The sequence below is a fragment of the Ambystoma mexicanum genome, chromosome 9 (assembly GCF_040938575.1).
Source record: "Ambystoma mexicanum isolate Mex_15411 chromosome 9, UKY_AmexF1_1, whole genome shotgun sequence".
NCBI classification, from domain to species: domain Eukaryota; kingdom Metazoa; phylum Chordata; class Amphibia; order Caudata; family Ambystomatidae; genus Ambystoma; species Ambystoma mexicanum.
This window is the reverse complement of record NC_090931.1, coordinates 134,530,904-134,547,265: the sequence shown is the minus strand read 5'-3', so window position 1 is coordinate 134,547,265 and position 16,362 is coordinate 134,530,904. Positions and strand designations below refer to the sequence as shown.

At 46.1% G+C, this 16,362-nt stretch overlaps 1 protein-coding gene across 1 annotated transcript in view; it reads left to right on the top strand.

The window, feature by feature from the left end:
- ALG9 (ALG9 alpha-1,2-mannosyltransferase) overlaps nt 1–16,362 on the top strand; it is a 944,483-nt gene that overhangs the window by 452,630 nt on the left and 475,491 nt on the right. Inside the window, exon 13 of the mRNA XM_069614305.1 lies at nt 14,636–14,765. Within this exon, the coding sequence (XP_069470406.1) occupies nt 14,636–14,765 (130 nt within the window). The remainder of the gene's footprint in view (nt 1–14,635; nt 14,766–16,362) is intronic.

The following is a 16,362-nucleotide window of genomic DNA, read 5'->3' as shown; positions in this document are numbered from 1 at the left end:
ATCATTCAGGAATTCAATGATGAGGGTGTGTAAATAGCAGAGTTGTGCTATACAAACCCGATGTCATGTACATTCTAGTGCTTGTGAATTTAAGATTCACATGCTCTGCTTTGACCTTCCACCATCCAGTGCTTGGTGCAGAGTATTACAAGTTTTTTACTTTGAAAGTAAAAGATTGGTGTTGACAGGTGGCTTCCTGTCTGACTATCCTAGTACTTTGTGTACAGGTACCCATAAGTGTATACCGACACATTGAATATCGAACAGTATAGTGCCAGCTGAAAACCTAACCATTGATTTACCCAACCAAAGGGATGCCAATGCAATTTTGAAAGAAAAGTCGACCAGGTCTTGATCCTTATGCTATCCTCCTGGGTCTCCCTTATGCTATCCTCCTGGGTCTCCCTTATGCTGTCCTCCTGGGTCTCCCTTATGCTGTCCTCCTGGGTCTCCCTTATGCTGTCCTCCTGGGTCTCCCTTATGCTGGCCTCCTGGGTCTCCCTTATGCTATCCTCCTGGGTCTCCCTTATGCTATCCTCCTGGGTCTCCCTTATGCTGGCCTCCTGGGTCTCCCTTATGCTGGCCTCCTGGGTCTCCCTTATGCTGGCCTCCTGGGTCTCCCTTATGCTGGCCTCCTGGGTCTCCCTTATGCTGGCCTCCTGGGTCTCCCTTATGCTGGCCTCCTGGGTCTGCCTTATGCTAGCCTCCCGGGTCTCTCTTTCTCCAGCTTTCCGAGCATTTCCCTCCTAGCACGTTGTGCTACAGCCTCCTCTCCCAAAATCGGGGTCTTCATATCCTGGCATCAACTGCCCAAATAAGGAAGACTTCCTTTAAGTTTTGTCCTAAGTGCTTTTTGTAATGTCCCCTGACACACAAAATGTCTGCAAACGCTGTCTTTCAAGGGACCTAAAAAAGGGGCCTCTGTGGATTTCAAGGAGTTCAAACTAAAACGTTCAGGACCTGATTGCAGCAGCGCTGGGCTGCATACGCTTTTCAGGCAGAAAAGGCAGATGCCTTCATAGAAGGGGCACCGGATATAGTGGCGGTCGAGGCGCAAGGGATCAGCCACCCCAGACTCAGAAAAACAAAAGGGTGTTCAAATGTTTCTGGCCAGTCGCCCCTTCGCCAAAAGATACCTTACAAAGGCAGCTGAGGCACCCCCACATGGCACACAAAAGGCTGGGGTCATCAAACCCAAGAAACTGGCTATGACTGCCTAGATGAGCATAGGCCACTGGCACAACGTTTTCCTTTAACGGAATCAATTAAAAAACAGATGGATCTCTATGGCGATCCCTCCTACAATCAAGGCCGTGAATTTTTGGACAAAAAAAATACAAGCTCTAGACCCATTCATAATTTGCGGACAATTATAGCCAAATAAGTGTAAACTTTCACCTCTAACTACAACTGACATACTCTAGCCCTGTCCAAGAAACACAAGGCTGTCCCTCTAGACACAAAGCATTCGATGCCTTCCACACTTCACACCTAGAAAGCGGACAGCGCGCAGAGCTCGCGGTGCGTTCGATGTGCATCCTCAACACAGAGCACTTTAGTCTTGCCTTTCAACTAACCAAACCACTCTTTCAGATCCTCCACAGTGCCTGGAGAACACGCAGATGAAAGCAGTGTGCAGCACAAATCCTAAAGACATTACAGGGAACAGTGTCAATCCGTGCTATCAGTGCTATGAACATATACACAAGACCAAACACTGCTGCACCAATTGACTGAAAAAACAATGTGCCCAAGTTGACTTTAGACCTGTCACAGGACCCCTGGGGGAAGAACTAACCCCTGCCTGAGGTCTAGCATTCCCATCAAGGGTGCGAGTTCTAGTGCTCCAGGCAATAGTTCCCCTTTACCAGTGGTCAATGACAATCATGCTAACCAATGTCATATAACTCTGAGGCATGGTGGCATTGCATATTAACCTCATCTGCATGATTCCATATTAAAAAAGATGACCTGCCTCTCAGTGCGAGTAACCATCAGGACGCCCCTCGATGATGGGCACACCTCCATTTACTAAAGACTGGAGGGTAATGGGCTGCCTAGGAGATGCTCAATGCCTTATTTAAACGAACTGGGTGCACAGAATCACAAATACCCAATGAATTTTGCAGTGGTAAACATGGCTTATATCCCCCACATGTACTAGGAATGTATAATTGTCTAACAGACTGCCTCAGCCTCCATGTCCAACGGGAGCTCAAGTGGGAACTGAGCACAAAGTCACTCAATATGTTTTTCAAACAGTGTGGCACTCTCGGTGTACACTTATTTGCAACCAGTATGAACGCAAAATGCTGCAGTCTTGCATCCAGACGATATGGTCCGGGATATTTGCTAATGTTCTTTCACCAACACCACTGTTACATGTACACACAGTAGCTTAGAAGTTTCAACAGGAGAGTTTGACTCTAATGCTAATCGCGCCAACATGGGCATCCTTCCCCCATCTGCTGCGCATGGCAGTGGAACCCCCAATCACGTGTGGCTCAGTGCAAAGTCTGCAAACAAGCTAACAAGAACAGATAGCAATATGTTTATTCGGTAACCTCCATACAACCATACGTAATCCTAAAAAAGTAAAATGCGATTTACAAAAAGAAAAAATATAGCATTAAAAACATTTCATTTAATTGAGGAGATTTGGCCCCTTAAACTTGTAATAGCTGCCTAAAATAAGCTAGCATAGGCCACCCAATCAGGGGAGTAGCCACCATTAACAAATGATAAAGAGCAACATGACGTGGTCAAACCTCAAACACATTACACATCCAAGTCCATAGTCTATGAACTTGGCAGCTTGCTTCTGAACCCATGGAATGGGGCCATTTGGTGCTACCTCAAAGATGCTGAAAAGGGTGGGGGGGAACCAAACCCACTGACTTGCTATTTCAACAAATGGAAGAGGCTTGTTATTTTGTGTGGTAGAAATGCGGTCAACCAAGTCGAATGCACAGCAGCAAACGTGGCTGCGTACTTCCCTCACCTGTTGGACATTGGCCTACTTTTAATTTCACTAAAGGTTTACCTAGCAGCCCTACTTGTATACACCACAAAACTATGTTTCATGTTGGAAAGTTCTGCTGATAAAAGCCTTCACGGAAGGAATAAAATGTATGCAACCACAAGCTAATCCAGCTCCCAGCTGGCAAGTTAACACTGTTAACACTCTGTTACAGTTTATCACTTAAATGCTGGCATGCAGTGATTTTAACACATACAAAACAACGAATAAAATTTTTAACGAACTGAAAAAGGTCTGTGTGTGTATGTGTGTGTGTATATGTATATATATATATTTCTGAGGCTTGTGGAATCTGCTTAGATCACATGCTGTGCATAGGCCGACATCTAGTGGAAGCTGCGGAGTATTACAGTTTGTTTTTCGAAAGTCGAAAATGGGCGTCGACACAGGCGTGCCAGTAATACTATCCCTAGTGTGACGTCCACTGTACCCAAGATCCCTCACGCGTGTAGGATCCTCAGATTGTTTTTTTCCGCCATACTGGTCGGAAGCATCTTGCGGAGTTCCCTGGCCTTAGCCATACTTTTGCTGTTATTATAATTTTAATTCTTATTCATTCCCTTCCCCACCCCAACGTCGACCCTCAACCTCGACGACGGCTGGAGAAGTCATCGACCGTCGACTGCTGCACGACGGATCTGGGCCTCGGTAGGCCGCTGGCCTCGGCCCGGGCCTAGTAGGCCGCTGGCCTCGGCCCTTACAAGTAGGGAGAGTGGGGGGTGGTACATACTCTTCACTCTTGATATATAGTTACATTTATATATATTCCTACACTTAGCAGCCCGCTGCCTTAAGGTGCGTATGGAGGGTACCCCTTTTCAATTCTGCCCCAAGTGCAATCGCAAATACCCTTGGGTCGACAGGCACGCCACGTGCAATCTCTGCTTGCCGAGGGATCACCCCGAAGCGAACTGCAGAGCGTGTAGTAGGTTTAAACCTAAGACACTTAAGGACCGTTCGACAAAGCGTTGGGCCCACCACGCCAGGCAGGAGGCCATGGCAGCGGAGGGCGCCTTCAGCGATGGCAGCGACGCCGTACTTTCGGACGGCGAGGGCATTACGGCGTCGAAAGACAGCCGACGAGCGCAGGTCCCCGACCTCGGAAGGTCGTCCGGCAAGGCGGCTATGGGGAAGACCCCCGGCGACGCAAGCGCTACACACCTAACACACACTAAACACACTAAGACCAACCGGACCTCGACGACGTCGACTTCCCGGAAAGAGGCACAAAAAGAACGGTCCGACTCGGTGTCCTCTGGGCGCTCTCGATCGAGATCGCCTCACGACGCAAGGCAATCATCCACTCTTGCCAAGAGTGCCTCGCTACACACACTAACGGAAGTTCGATCGTCGGGAGACGAAGACGACTTCCACCCCCAGGCCGCGCTCCAAGATACCGAGACCGCGGTTAACATCAGTGAGGCCCCACGCCCGAAGCACACAGATACCTCTCCAGACCCTCGACGCCAGGCGTCGAAAGTCTCTGGGGCCCCCAAGGGACAGGGAAAACATTTTTCCACGCACGGAGAAGGGGGGAAACAGCGGAAAGCACAGCCTTCCACCCCTGTAAAGCCTAAGCAGACAAGCAAACACAAGTCTACCCTTGAAAATAAATCACCTGCTAAAGTAATACCCTGTTCCAGGGAATGGTCCAGTGAAGACATAGACAGGGTTATGTCTAGGATGTCTTCCTTGGCTGATTTTTATGATAAGAACCCAGAACACTTTCTTTCATATAACCCTCAAGGGGCCACACCCTCAGGCTCCTCCGATCCTATCCCGCTAAGTAAAGAGCCCCGGGTCGAAAGACCTGAACCCTTCAAGGTTCAGCCTTACTCCACTCCATATTCTACTCCACTCCCCAGTTATCAGGGACAAGTTTTCCCTGAAGAGGACCAGGAGTTTGCATTTATGGAAGAACAAACCGGGACAGATTACTATGCAGAGGATGAGGACCTGGAGGAGGGAGAAGATGAGCAGGAAATTTACAGAGTAGATTCCCCAGTACAAAGCGAAGCCCCAGTTACTGACTCTCCAGTTGATAACCAGCCCCTCCTTAACGAGGTTCTCGCTCGAGCAGCGGAACACTTCCACATCGACACCCACGGTGTACAGGAAGAAAGGGACTTCGCGGAGGAGTTTGTAGGAGAGAGAAGACCGGTCGCTCAGACCATCCCTATCCTCAAATCCATCCAACGAAGAATAGATCCTTCCCTGGTGAATCCTAACCTCACCAGAGCTGTCAACCCCAGAATTGAAAAGATTTTCCGGGCAGCCCAGTCTGACCCTCTGTATATAAAGGGACATCTTAAACCAGATTCCCTAGTGGTGACCAACACTAGAAAGAGGGCTGGCACGCCCTTATCTTCATCAGAAGCTCCTCCCGACAAGGAGAGCAAAAAACTTTACGGGTTTGGCAGAAAGGTAGCCTCAACGTCCGCCTACCAAGCAAGGATTGCGAATTCCACCACCCTGTTGGCTAGTTACAATTGCCATCAATGGGAAGAAGTCGCGGCGCTCATTGCCTCTGCTCCAGAACCGTTAAAGGGCCAGCTGGCTCGGATCTCGGCAGAGGGGAGAGCCGTGTCTGGTTGCATTTTAAAAGCAACTTTCGACGCCGCTGACAACGCAGGGAGATTGATAGCAGAAGGTACTGTTATCAAGAGACATGCGTGGTTACGGCAGTCGGGATTCAAGACAGAAACCCAGGCTTCTTTAATAGACAAGCCAGTGGAACCCGACCTATTGTTTGGGAAAGCGGTCGAAGACGCACTTAAAAATGCCAAAGATGAATATGAGACTCTCAAATCCCTTGGCCAGCTTACCAACAAACCCCCTAACCAGAGGGGGAACAATAATTTTCGTCGCCCACGCGGCCAAAATTCACAAAGAGGCAACTATGCCCAGGGACAAGGTACACAATGGAATAACAACCAGCAGTCTACCCAGAGTTACGGCAGGGGTAACAAGAGAGGTCGTGGAAGAGGCAGAGGCAGCCCCAACAAGGGCGGGGGCACGCCTCCACCAAAACAGTGACGCTCAGTTCAGGGTCCCTTGCCACGCAACCCCAGTAGGGGGACGCATTTCCACCTTCACCCAGGCTTGGGAAGGGATCACCTCAGACAGATGGGTGCTGTCAACAGTATCCGCAGGATATTGTATAGAACTACTGCAGCGTCCCCGGAATCATCCTCCACGACAAAGAGTGCACTCCCTAGAGCATCAAAGGATCCTTCTCGAGGAGATCGCCATTCTGCTAGAAAAGGACGCGATAGAACTCGTCCCAGGACACCAGGTAAACAAGGGTATCTATTCAACTTACTTCCTTGTGCCAAAGAAAGATTTGACAATGCGCCCAGTATTGGACTTACGGCCTGCCAACAAATATGTCAAGCCCCAAAAATTCCGTATGACCACGCTACAAGAGGTAATCCCCCTCCTAAAAAAGGGGGATTACATGGCAACCTTGGATATGAAAGATGCTTATTTTCATATTTCCATGCTCCCAGCGCACAAAAAGTACTTGCGCTTCAAGGTGGACAGTCGCCACTACCAATTCAAGGTACTGCCCTTCGGGATAGCTTCAGCACCAAGGGTATTCACCAAGGTACTGGCGGTGGCGGCTGCACACCTACGCAGGGAAGCAATCCCGGTGTACCCTTATCTGGACGACTGGCTCATAACGGGGGAAACCCCAGGAATTTGCAGGTCAAACATTCAGAGGACTATCGACCTCCTCCACGAATTAGGCTTCTCCATCAACGAGAAAAAGTCAAGTCTGGTGCCAAGCACCTCAAAACAGTTTCTAGGAGCTATCCTAGATACTCAGAAAGGATTGACCTTCCCTTCAGAAGAGAGAATTCGGAATATACTTCTGCAAATTCCGCATTATCAGTCAGGTCAACAGATAACAGTACGCAAAGCTATGCGGTTACTGGGCATGATGGCGTCATGCATTTACCTGGTCCCCCACGCGCGTCTGCGCATGCGTCCCATGCAGGAATGGTTGGCGAAACAGTGGTCTCAGGCAAGTGGTCATTGGGACGATCTAGTGGTCGTTTCGCCAACACTCGTACAGAGCCTACACTGGTGGACAAGAGAGAATCTCGCAAAGGGGAAACCCTTTTACGATCCCGAAGTACAAGCCGTGGTGACTACAGATGCATGCCTGACTGGGTGGGGAGCTCACCATCTCCACCACACAGCTCAGGGTCTCTGGTCTCACTCAGTAGCCAAGAACCACATCAATCTGCTAGAGCTTCTGGCAGTATTCCGAGCGCTAAGGGCGTTCGAGCCCCATCTACTGAACTTGTCGGTGCAGATCAGGACGGACAGCACGACAGCCATGTTCTATCTGAACAAGCAAGGGGGGACTCGTTCGCCAAATCTGTCCAAGCTTGCCCAGAAAATATGGATATGGGCACTCAGACGGAACATCTTCCTGTCATCGCAACATGTTCCAGGGGAGCTCAATTCCCTAGCGGATGCTCTAAGCAGAAACTCCCTCCCAGAAGAACACGAATGGGTCCTTCACAGAGACGTAGTAGAAGATCTCTTCTCTCAGTGGGGTTTCCCCACTATAGACCTATTCGCCACAAGCGAAAACAAACAATGCCCAGGATTTGCATCCAGGTTCCCCCAGCCGGACTCCCAAGGGAATGCCCTGTGGATGAACTGGTCAGGGATGTTTGCGTACGCTTTTCCACCAACTCCTCTCATCAGGAAGGTGGTGTACAAGATGAACAAGGAATCTATGACGCTCATCCTAGTTGCTCCCATGTGGGCGAGACAACCATGGTTTCCACACCTACGCAGGATGGCGGTGTGCGAACCCATCAGACTCCCAGCCTGGTACAACCTACTGTCCCAGCAACAGGGTCAAACAGTGCATCAGGAACCCAACTCTATGAACCTAGCAGCATGGCTCCTGAAGTCATAGAGTTTGGACATCTCAAATTACCACAGAGGTGTATGGACATTCTAAAGGAGTCCAGGAAACCAAATACAAGGCACTGTTACTTTGATAAGTGGAAAAGATTCGTTATCTGGTGCCAGAATAAACAAATCAACCCGGTTGATTGCACTCCTTCCAACGTTGTGACATACATGCTCCACCTGCTGGATGCAGGGTTGGTTTTTAACTCGCTGAAAGTACACCTGGCAGCCCTCTCGGCTTACACCACATCCCATAACAAGGTCTCGTGGTGGAAAGTACCAGTGGTTAAAGCCTTCATGGAAGGAGTAAAGAGACTTCACCCTCCTATTTCGAACCCACCGCCAGGATGGGACCTCAACGTGGTGCTAGCTAAGCTCATGGGACCCCCATTCGAACCCATGCATAAAAGTAGTCTCAAACACCTGACTTATAAAACGGCCTTCTTAGTAGCCATTACCTCCATAAGAAGGGTCAGTGAAATTCAGGCTCTGTCAGTGCAGGATCCTTTCTTTACTATCCACAAGGACAAACTGGTTTTACGCACACACCCTAGGTTCTCACCTAAATTCATATCCAAGTTCCATGTAAACCAGTCCATCGAGCTTCCGGCTTTCTTCCAGAACCCGCAAAGCTCGGCTGAGGTGAAACTACACACCCTAGATGTGCGTAGGGCGGTCCTATACTATGTAAATAAAACCAGACCGCTAAGGAAAACAGATCAACTGTTTGTCTCCGTAGCTACAGGCAGAGAGGGGGATCGCGTCTCTAAGGGCGCTATCTCGAAGTGGATTATCAACTGTATACAGCTGTGTTACTCTCTTTCTGACAAGACTCTGCCTTTTACGCCAAGGGCCCACTCTACTAGAGGCATTGGTGCCACTCTGGCTTTCATTGCAAATGTTCCCCTCGACACCATTTGCAAAGCGGCTACTTGGAGCTCTATTCACACTTTTACTCAGCATTACTGCATTGACACTCATTCCAAGACAGATACACAAGTGGGACAAGCGGTTCTAAGACACCTGTTTGCTCATGACCCTTCTCACATCCCACCTCCTTCTTCTGGTACTGCTCGCTAATCTATGCACAGCATGTGATCTAAGCAGATTCCACAAGCCTCAGAAGGGATACATTACTCACCGTAATCGTATTTCTGATGCTTGTATCTGCTTAGATTCACATGCGACCCACCCTTCCTCCCCTCCGAGAGAAGGCGCATGATTGCTTGTAGTCTTACCTTTTCTGTCTATCTGCTTGGATTATCTGTACTCACGCTACTCCTCATGCTTCCTCATGTCAGAAAAAATACAATCTGAGGATCCTACACGCGTGAGGGATCTTGGGTACAGTGGACGTCACACTAGGGATAGTATTACTGGCACGCCTGTGTCGACGCCCATTTTCGACTTTCGAAAAACAAACTGTAATACTCCGCAGCTTCCACTAGATGTCGGCCTATGCACAGCATGTGAATCTAAGCAGATACAAGCATCAGAAATACGATTACGGTGAGTAATGTATCCCATATATATATATATATATATATATATATATATATATATATATATATGGGAATAGTTTTGGGGGTGGGGAAAAGTATGAATTTTTAAAAAGGGGTGTATTGGCGGCCTAAAAACAAAGAAACATTTTTTATTTTTTTAGATGGTTTTGGTTCGTTAGAAATTCATTCGTTTTGTTATTCGTTAAAATCACATGTAACCCTAAATGCTTGCTAAGCAATTTGCATACAAGGCTGCTTTTCTAATGTTCTAAAACCCATCACTGTAATAGGAAGGGTTAGTGGGCTCAGTCACTGGACAAACCCTTTCTAGCCATTCATAAAGACTTGGTGGTTTTTAGAACACAATTCTATTCTCTCCAAAATTCATATCAGTTTCAGGTGAACCAGTCAATTGAGTTACCAGCTTTTTATCCAAAAGCTGAGGTCAGCAGCAGCAGAAAGATCTTTACATGGTCTGGATGTGGAAAAGCAGTCCTGTTCTACTTGGATAGGACCAAGAAGAACTATAAATTTAGCCTTGACTGCAGGACGAACACTGGCCTGCATGTGAATCTCGCATTGCTAAGTGGACTGTGCATTGCATACAGGATTGCCACAGCCTTGCACAGAAGCCTCTGTCTACGGCACCAAGGGCACACTAGACAGGAAAGGGGTTCAACACTTGCATTCATTACTAATGTTTCTCCAGACACAATGTTATAGGCAGCAACATGGAACTCAGACCACATGTTCCCAAAATGCTATAGATGCATACTCACAGGTGAGGCAGACGGTGGTATTGCACAATTTGTTTTCTGCAGTGCCATCTGCACACCCACCACCGAGGTCACACACTGCTCGCTAATCTGTGCATAGCTTGTAAATCTAAACAGATGCACAAGCCCGAGAAAATGAAGGTTACTTACCTCGTAATAGTCTTTCTGGTTCTTACGTCTGTTCAGAATCCCATGCGCCCACGCGAGGAGCAGTAAAACTAGCTACACTTTGCAAATGAGAGCTTTACGTTGAAACATATATTAGGCTCCTTACTGGTGGCACTGTTCCCATGATTAAATATAAACAACTCCAGGGGTGAAGAGATAGCAACCACCGGGAGACGTAAAGGTGGCGTTATTTACATCCAAATCATCTCAGCAACTACCCTTGAGAAAAACCATAAGCATAGGTTCATGGAACACTAGAGGCCACGTTCATCTCACCAAGTCTGACGGTCAGGATCTGAGTCCCTATGATATTATATACCTTCAAGAAACGTGGTTATGTGAAAAACCGGCCCTTGATGGTTATTGCATAGAAATATCTCCAGCTTCTAAAGGACCATTGGGTCGTCCTTCGTCGGGACTTTTAACAGCTACCCGCATTGGATCCGGTATAACCATCACAAAAGTCATTACCCGTTGCTATGAAATTCTGGCTATTCTGACCACATGGAACTCTGAAACTCTGTCAACTAAGCCCAGAATACAGGACTCGGTAGCAATTATTAACATCTACTGGAACCCCCAAAAACCTCTACTGTGAACATGTGTGAGAAAGTGTGTAGTATAATTGACGAAATCACTATCAAATACAAATCCTCTAACATTGTGATCTGCGGTGACCTCAACGCGAACTGCTTTATAGTTAACGCTCCAGAAAGACAAGATCTCATCAATTGCTCTGCTTTAGATGGGGGTTTCGCATGGAGCGCCACTATGAAATCCCGAAATCTCCTCAACTCAGCTACTATAACAGATTCAGAAGCCTTGATACCAACTTGGGAACGTGGCACGTCATCAGCCACCCTGGATTACATCTTTGTCTCTGATCCTGTGTACTCCAACCTAGTCTCATTTAATGTCATTAAAACGAAGTACAGTGATCATAATCTATTGAATCTGACCTGCAGAAACAAAGGGACCATTTTGCAAACTTACAAAACTCAAATCGAGACAAATTCGCAACAAACTCGTCTTCGAATGATCGCTCCAGATATTCGTAAGCTAACAGAACAATTTGTCAGCCTAACATCAGATCCCGCACTACAAAACGGAGTGGCCAGATCGAGCTATATTCCTCTTCTGCTGGCTTTCAAAAAACCTGGGAAGACTTCCAATACCCGAAGTATACAACATAAGATTAACGCGACCTTGGTTGCTAAACGGAAACTCCTAAGAAAATTGAAAAGAGTGGCAGTATCATCGAATCTACCAATAGATTGGGAAGCCCTCAAAGTAGAAACAAGAAACTTCAAGCAGTGGCTGAGAAACGAAAGAAGTCTCTTATATCAATTGGACGCCGAAGAGATGCTGAAGGCCCTCTCAAACAAAAAATCTCGCGACTTCTGGTCACTTATCAATAAATCGAATACGTTCTCAAACTCGCACATGATAAATCCAGTACCTGAAGAAAAATGGGTCACCCATTTCTTGAACTTATTTCATTCAGCAGAAGGTAACGACGAAGAAACAAAGCGTATACAGAGGTCTCAACCTGGGTGGACCAGACTGACATTAGCGACATCAAGTCTATAATCTTGAAATTGAAGTCATCAAGAGCGCCCGCGCCCGATGGCCTCGCGAACTGTGATTTAAAACAACATCCGGACGAGTGGTCGATCCTCACCAGCTCAATTTTCAAAGTCTGCAAAGAAAGAACGATTCCGGACTCATGGACGAATGCTGTGATCGTCCCGATCTTTAAGAAAGGAGCAAGAGAGGATCCCCTGAACTATCGGCCAATAGCCCTTCTCGACGTCATCGGGAAGGTGTTCGCCTCAATCCTTCTGTTACATTTCCAGAAATGGGCTTCTGCCTCTATGTGCTTCGATTCCCTGCAAACAGGATTTCAAAAAAATGCCAACACTAGCGTCAACATAATGTGTTTGAATGTACTGAAGGAAAGAGTTTTGACAGGAGCACCTCGGATTTTTCTAGCATTCGTCGACCTGTCCCAAGCTTTTGACAGAGTGCACAGGTCAAAATTGTGGTCGAAACTGAGGACATGGCATTGCCCAGAAAGCATTTTGGAACGTATAATCAGTCTCCACACGAATACCAGCATAAAGGTCCGGCTAAACAATCAAGGTCTTAATTCGAAGTCCATACCGACCTCTCGTGGAGTGAAGCAAGGTTGCCCCTTGGCCCCCGCCCTGTTTATATCCTTCCTCAGAGACTTCAAAGACAGCCAGGAACAGATAATGTCTTTTCCTCCAAAAATAGGCTCTACAAGGGTTCCCAGACTTCTGTACGCGGACGACCTGATCCTACTTGATCTAACCCAGGTCGGTCTGCAACGTCAACTTAATAATCTCTCAACTTACATCATTGACAATAACCTCGAGATCAATAAATCCAAAACAAAAATAATGATCTTGCAAAAACCAGGGAGCAAAAAGAAAGATCGTTTTCGATGGCACCTCAACAAGACAAAAATCGAAGTGGTTGACTCATTCAAATACCGAGGAGTCCAACTCGATACCACAAAGAAATCCCGGAACATGCAAGCTACTCTTTGGGCCAAGGCAAAGAACCTAGCCGCCCAACTAAGAGCAGTTGATCGAAAATATGGCAAATTTTCACTTCAACCAGCGATCAGTTTCTACAAGGCAAAAATCATTCCTTCTCTGACGTATGGCATGGACGCCACACCCTCAATTCCCTCACCTCTCTGGTTAAGACTTGAAGGTTTAATTTGGAGAGCAGTTCTAGGACTACCTAATTCTACACCGGTAGCGCCGATCAGACGAGAACTTGGCCTCATATCCCTGAAAGCAGTGGTGGTGGACCACAGCACTCTACAGCTATATAGGAAAGTCATCCATCCAGATAGCCTGAAAATCTATCACATGATAGCTGAAGAAATTGGAAAAGGCAATAACCGCTTTATGAATAAGTGGGCCATGGAACAAAAACAAAAACTCCACTTAATTGCCTGTACGGAAGAAGAACTGATGAACAACCCAACCAGGATTAAAACCAAACTGGATTGTTGGAAATGGATCATCACCATTGATAAAGCGACTTCTAACAAACTTCTAGTCCACCTGCCTATGAATACAAATAAGCTGAAAGAACCAATGGCTTACTGTAAAAGATACCCCAGTAAATCTCTTATGAGAACCTTTTTGAAAGCCTGTTTGAACGTGTTACCGACGCAAGAAATTCTAGCGATCAGAACGGGATCAAAGGAAAAAACCTGCAGACTTTGCCAAATTTCTGAACAGACTGAATCGGTAAGGCATCTACTGATGTGCTGCCCTACTTTGCACCAACCCAGAATCGCCTACTTCAGTCCTCTGACAGCCACCTCATTTGCGGGTAATGAAGACATCTGGTGGAACCGCATTATCAACGGCGAAAAGACTCGAGGGCACACGGCAGCCGCCAAACCTCTGGAATTTGCAATCGAAAAGATAAAAATTAGCACGGACGTCGATTCCTCACTTATAGAAACTTGAGACTGTGGTTCATACTACTGTAAAACTATCCGCAATGCAAAGGGGATTCGCTTCGTGTGGAACCAGTTCTTGTAAAAATCTGATTTTTGATTATATACAAGTAATAAAAAATAAATAAATAAATAAACGAAAAAGCGACTTGTCTGCGTTGTGTGAAAGGAGCATGAATGGTACCTGCACAAATAGTGTAGGTTAATCTAATGGCAACATACCTGTCGATGCCCATTTATTCTTTGGAAATAACCAACTGCTAATACTCCGGAGCATTGTAAAGTTAGTGATTCAATGCCAACAAGAATGAATGTTATTGGATACATAATATTTGTCCTACACTATAGAACTCAGTATATGCTTCTAGCATGTCTGGCATGTTAATGAAGGGTTTTCACAGACTTGGATTTTGCCTGATAGTTTGCCCTTTTTTAACAGCAGTAGCATTGGGCTCTGAGATGGGGAACATATTTGCTCCTTCTTGGACAGTTTTTGGAACATAGCTTTTTCAAACTGTGCACAGTGCTTGTGCAGTGAGGGCTTTGAGCTAGTTGCCTGTAACTTCTACATTTACTAATCGGCATTAGGCTTCTTCAACACGTTATTTTCTTACTTGATCAGTGTGTTTCCTTGAATTATGTTGATTATAGCAAGGCAAAAAGATCATGCGTGTATGTGTTTTCACAAGAGGCTTTGATATATTTGCAGTTGGCAGCTCCACTTCATTCAGTCAGAATTCAGAGGCCAGCTCCCTAAGCCCTATGCCAAGGGGCCCAAGGCGACACAGATGGTCCCCACCGCCATGAATGACCAAAACAGAGAAGAGCCATCAAGATATGTAAGTAAATAGGATCCCTTACAGATTTTGGGAATGGGTCATGAGTTCTAGAATGAGAGATCATCACTTTTGCTGAGGCTGGCTAATGAGGCAGAACAGTAATATGCTGGTGGGCTCGAAGCACTATTAGAGCCATGTTGTTTTTCAATCGGAAATGAGTCCAGTGCTGTGATGGAAATATTTGTCTATGACAATGTATAATCTTATGAAGGCCGTTCTTCTCTGCACGGCACTTTACATCGTTTTCTGAAGAAATATCTACAGATTCATGAAGTCTGTGAAGTAATAGATTGCTCCTTGATTTATCACCATACCTGGGTAGCTCGTGGGCCCTTGGTTTAGGGATGTGCGCATTCTGTAGTCCCAGGTTGGACTCCCTGCAGGATGGATTTAAGCCTTCATCCTCCCGAGGTTGGTACATTGACCATGATTGAGTTTGACAACATCCACTCTATAGCTCTCGGAAGCGGGATGAATTCATCGTGAAGCGCTGCATAAAAATATGATATTTGTAATGCTGCCATTAATATCAGTGGGCCTGACACAGAAATGTGTTTTTAAACAAAATGGATATTGTAGGTACATCTAAAGAAAAGACATGGATATGGTCAAAAAACGAATACAGTTACATGCTAAGCAGAGAGGTACATTTTTGAGAAAAAGTACATGTTTGAAAGATTTACACTTGCGCCCTAGGCATGTGAAAGGCTTTTTCTGCGGGGAAGAGAACATTCATTCTGAAAAAACTAAAATATTATTTTTGCCTCCCATAAAAATTACACGATTTGCCTGCACAAACATATATTTATAGATGTCAGTATATATGCCTTACATTCACAAAGTTACAACGGACAGGAAGTGCAGATTTTGTGTTTCAGGAATATTGTTGCTGCAGTTGTACAGGACGAGTGGTAATCCCGATATGTGTGCTGGCTCATTTGGGAAAGTACATATAAATGAGTCATTTCTCGATCAATTGTATAAAGTAGTCGAAGTGCATGAAATGAAGTAGTGGAACTATATTCCCTGCTGGCCTGCAACGCTCCCCACAAACCCTATCGCCACACCCACACCCACGCACAATACAAACCCGCAAACAAATGCACCTGCTGTTTAATGGAATGTTCAGTGCAGTGCACTGAAGTGCAAGTGTCAACGTCTTCCTACACTTTTATTTAAAAACTAAAGCTACCCGGAACTGTTTCTTATTACTATAAAAGTATAGGAGTGGTAAAATGTAATAAAAGAAGGCAGAGGAGCACCGCTCCCAACCGCTCACGCCCACTTTGGCCACGGATTGTATGTTACTTTTAGAAATGCAGATATTACATATTTACTGAAATTCTTGAAGGTTCTGATGAATAGAATTTAGTCATAACAGTACAAAGACATGTACACCCATAAATTAGGAACAAATATAACGAGTTCCAGAGCTATATTGAAGAGAAATGCAGTGAGGCACTATGCAAAGCAAGTCATGGATCATTCATCCAACCGGATTCCTACAGCTAATAATTAAGAGGAAAGAAAATAATGCAAAAGAGTTGAGCAGTGTGATGCCACGCTAGTCGACGTGCATGTGTCAAAACAACCACAA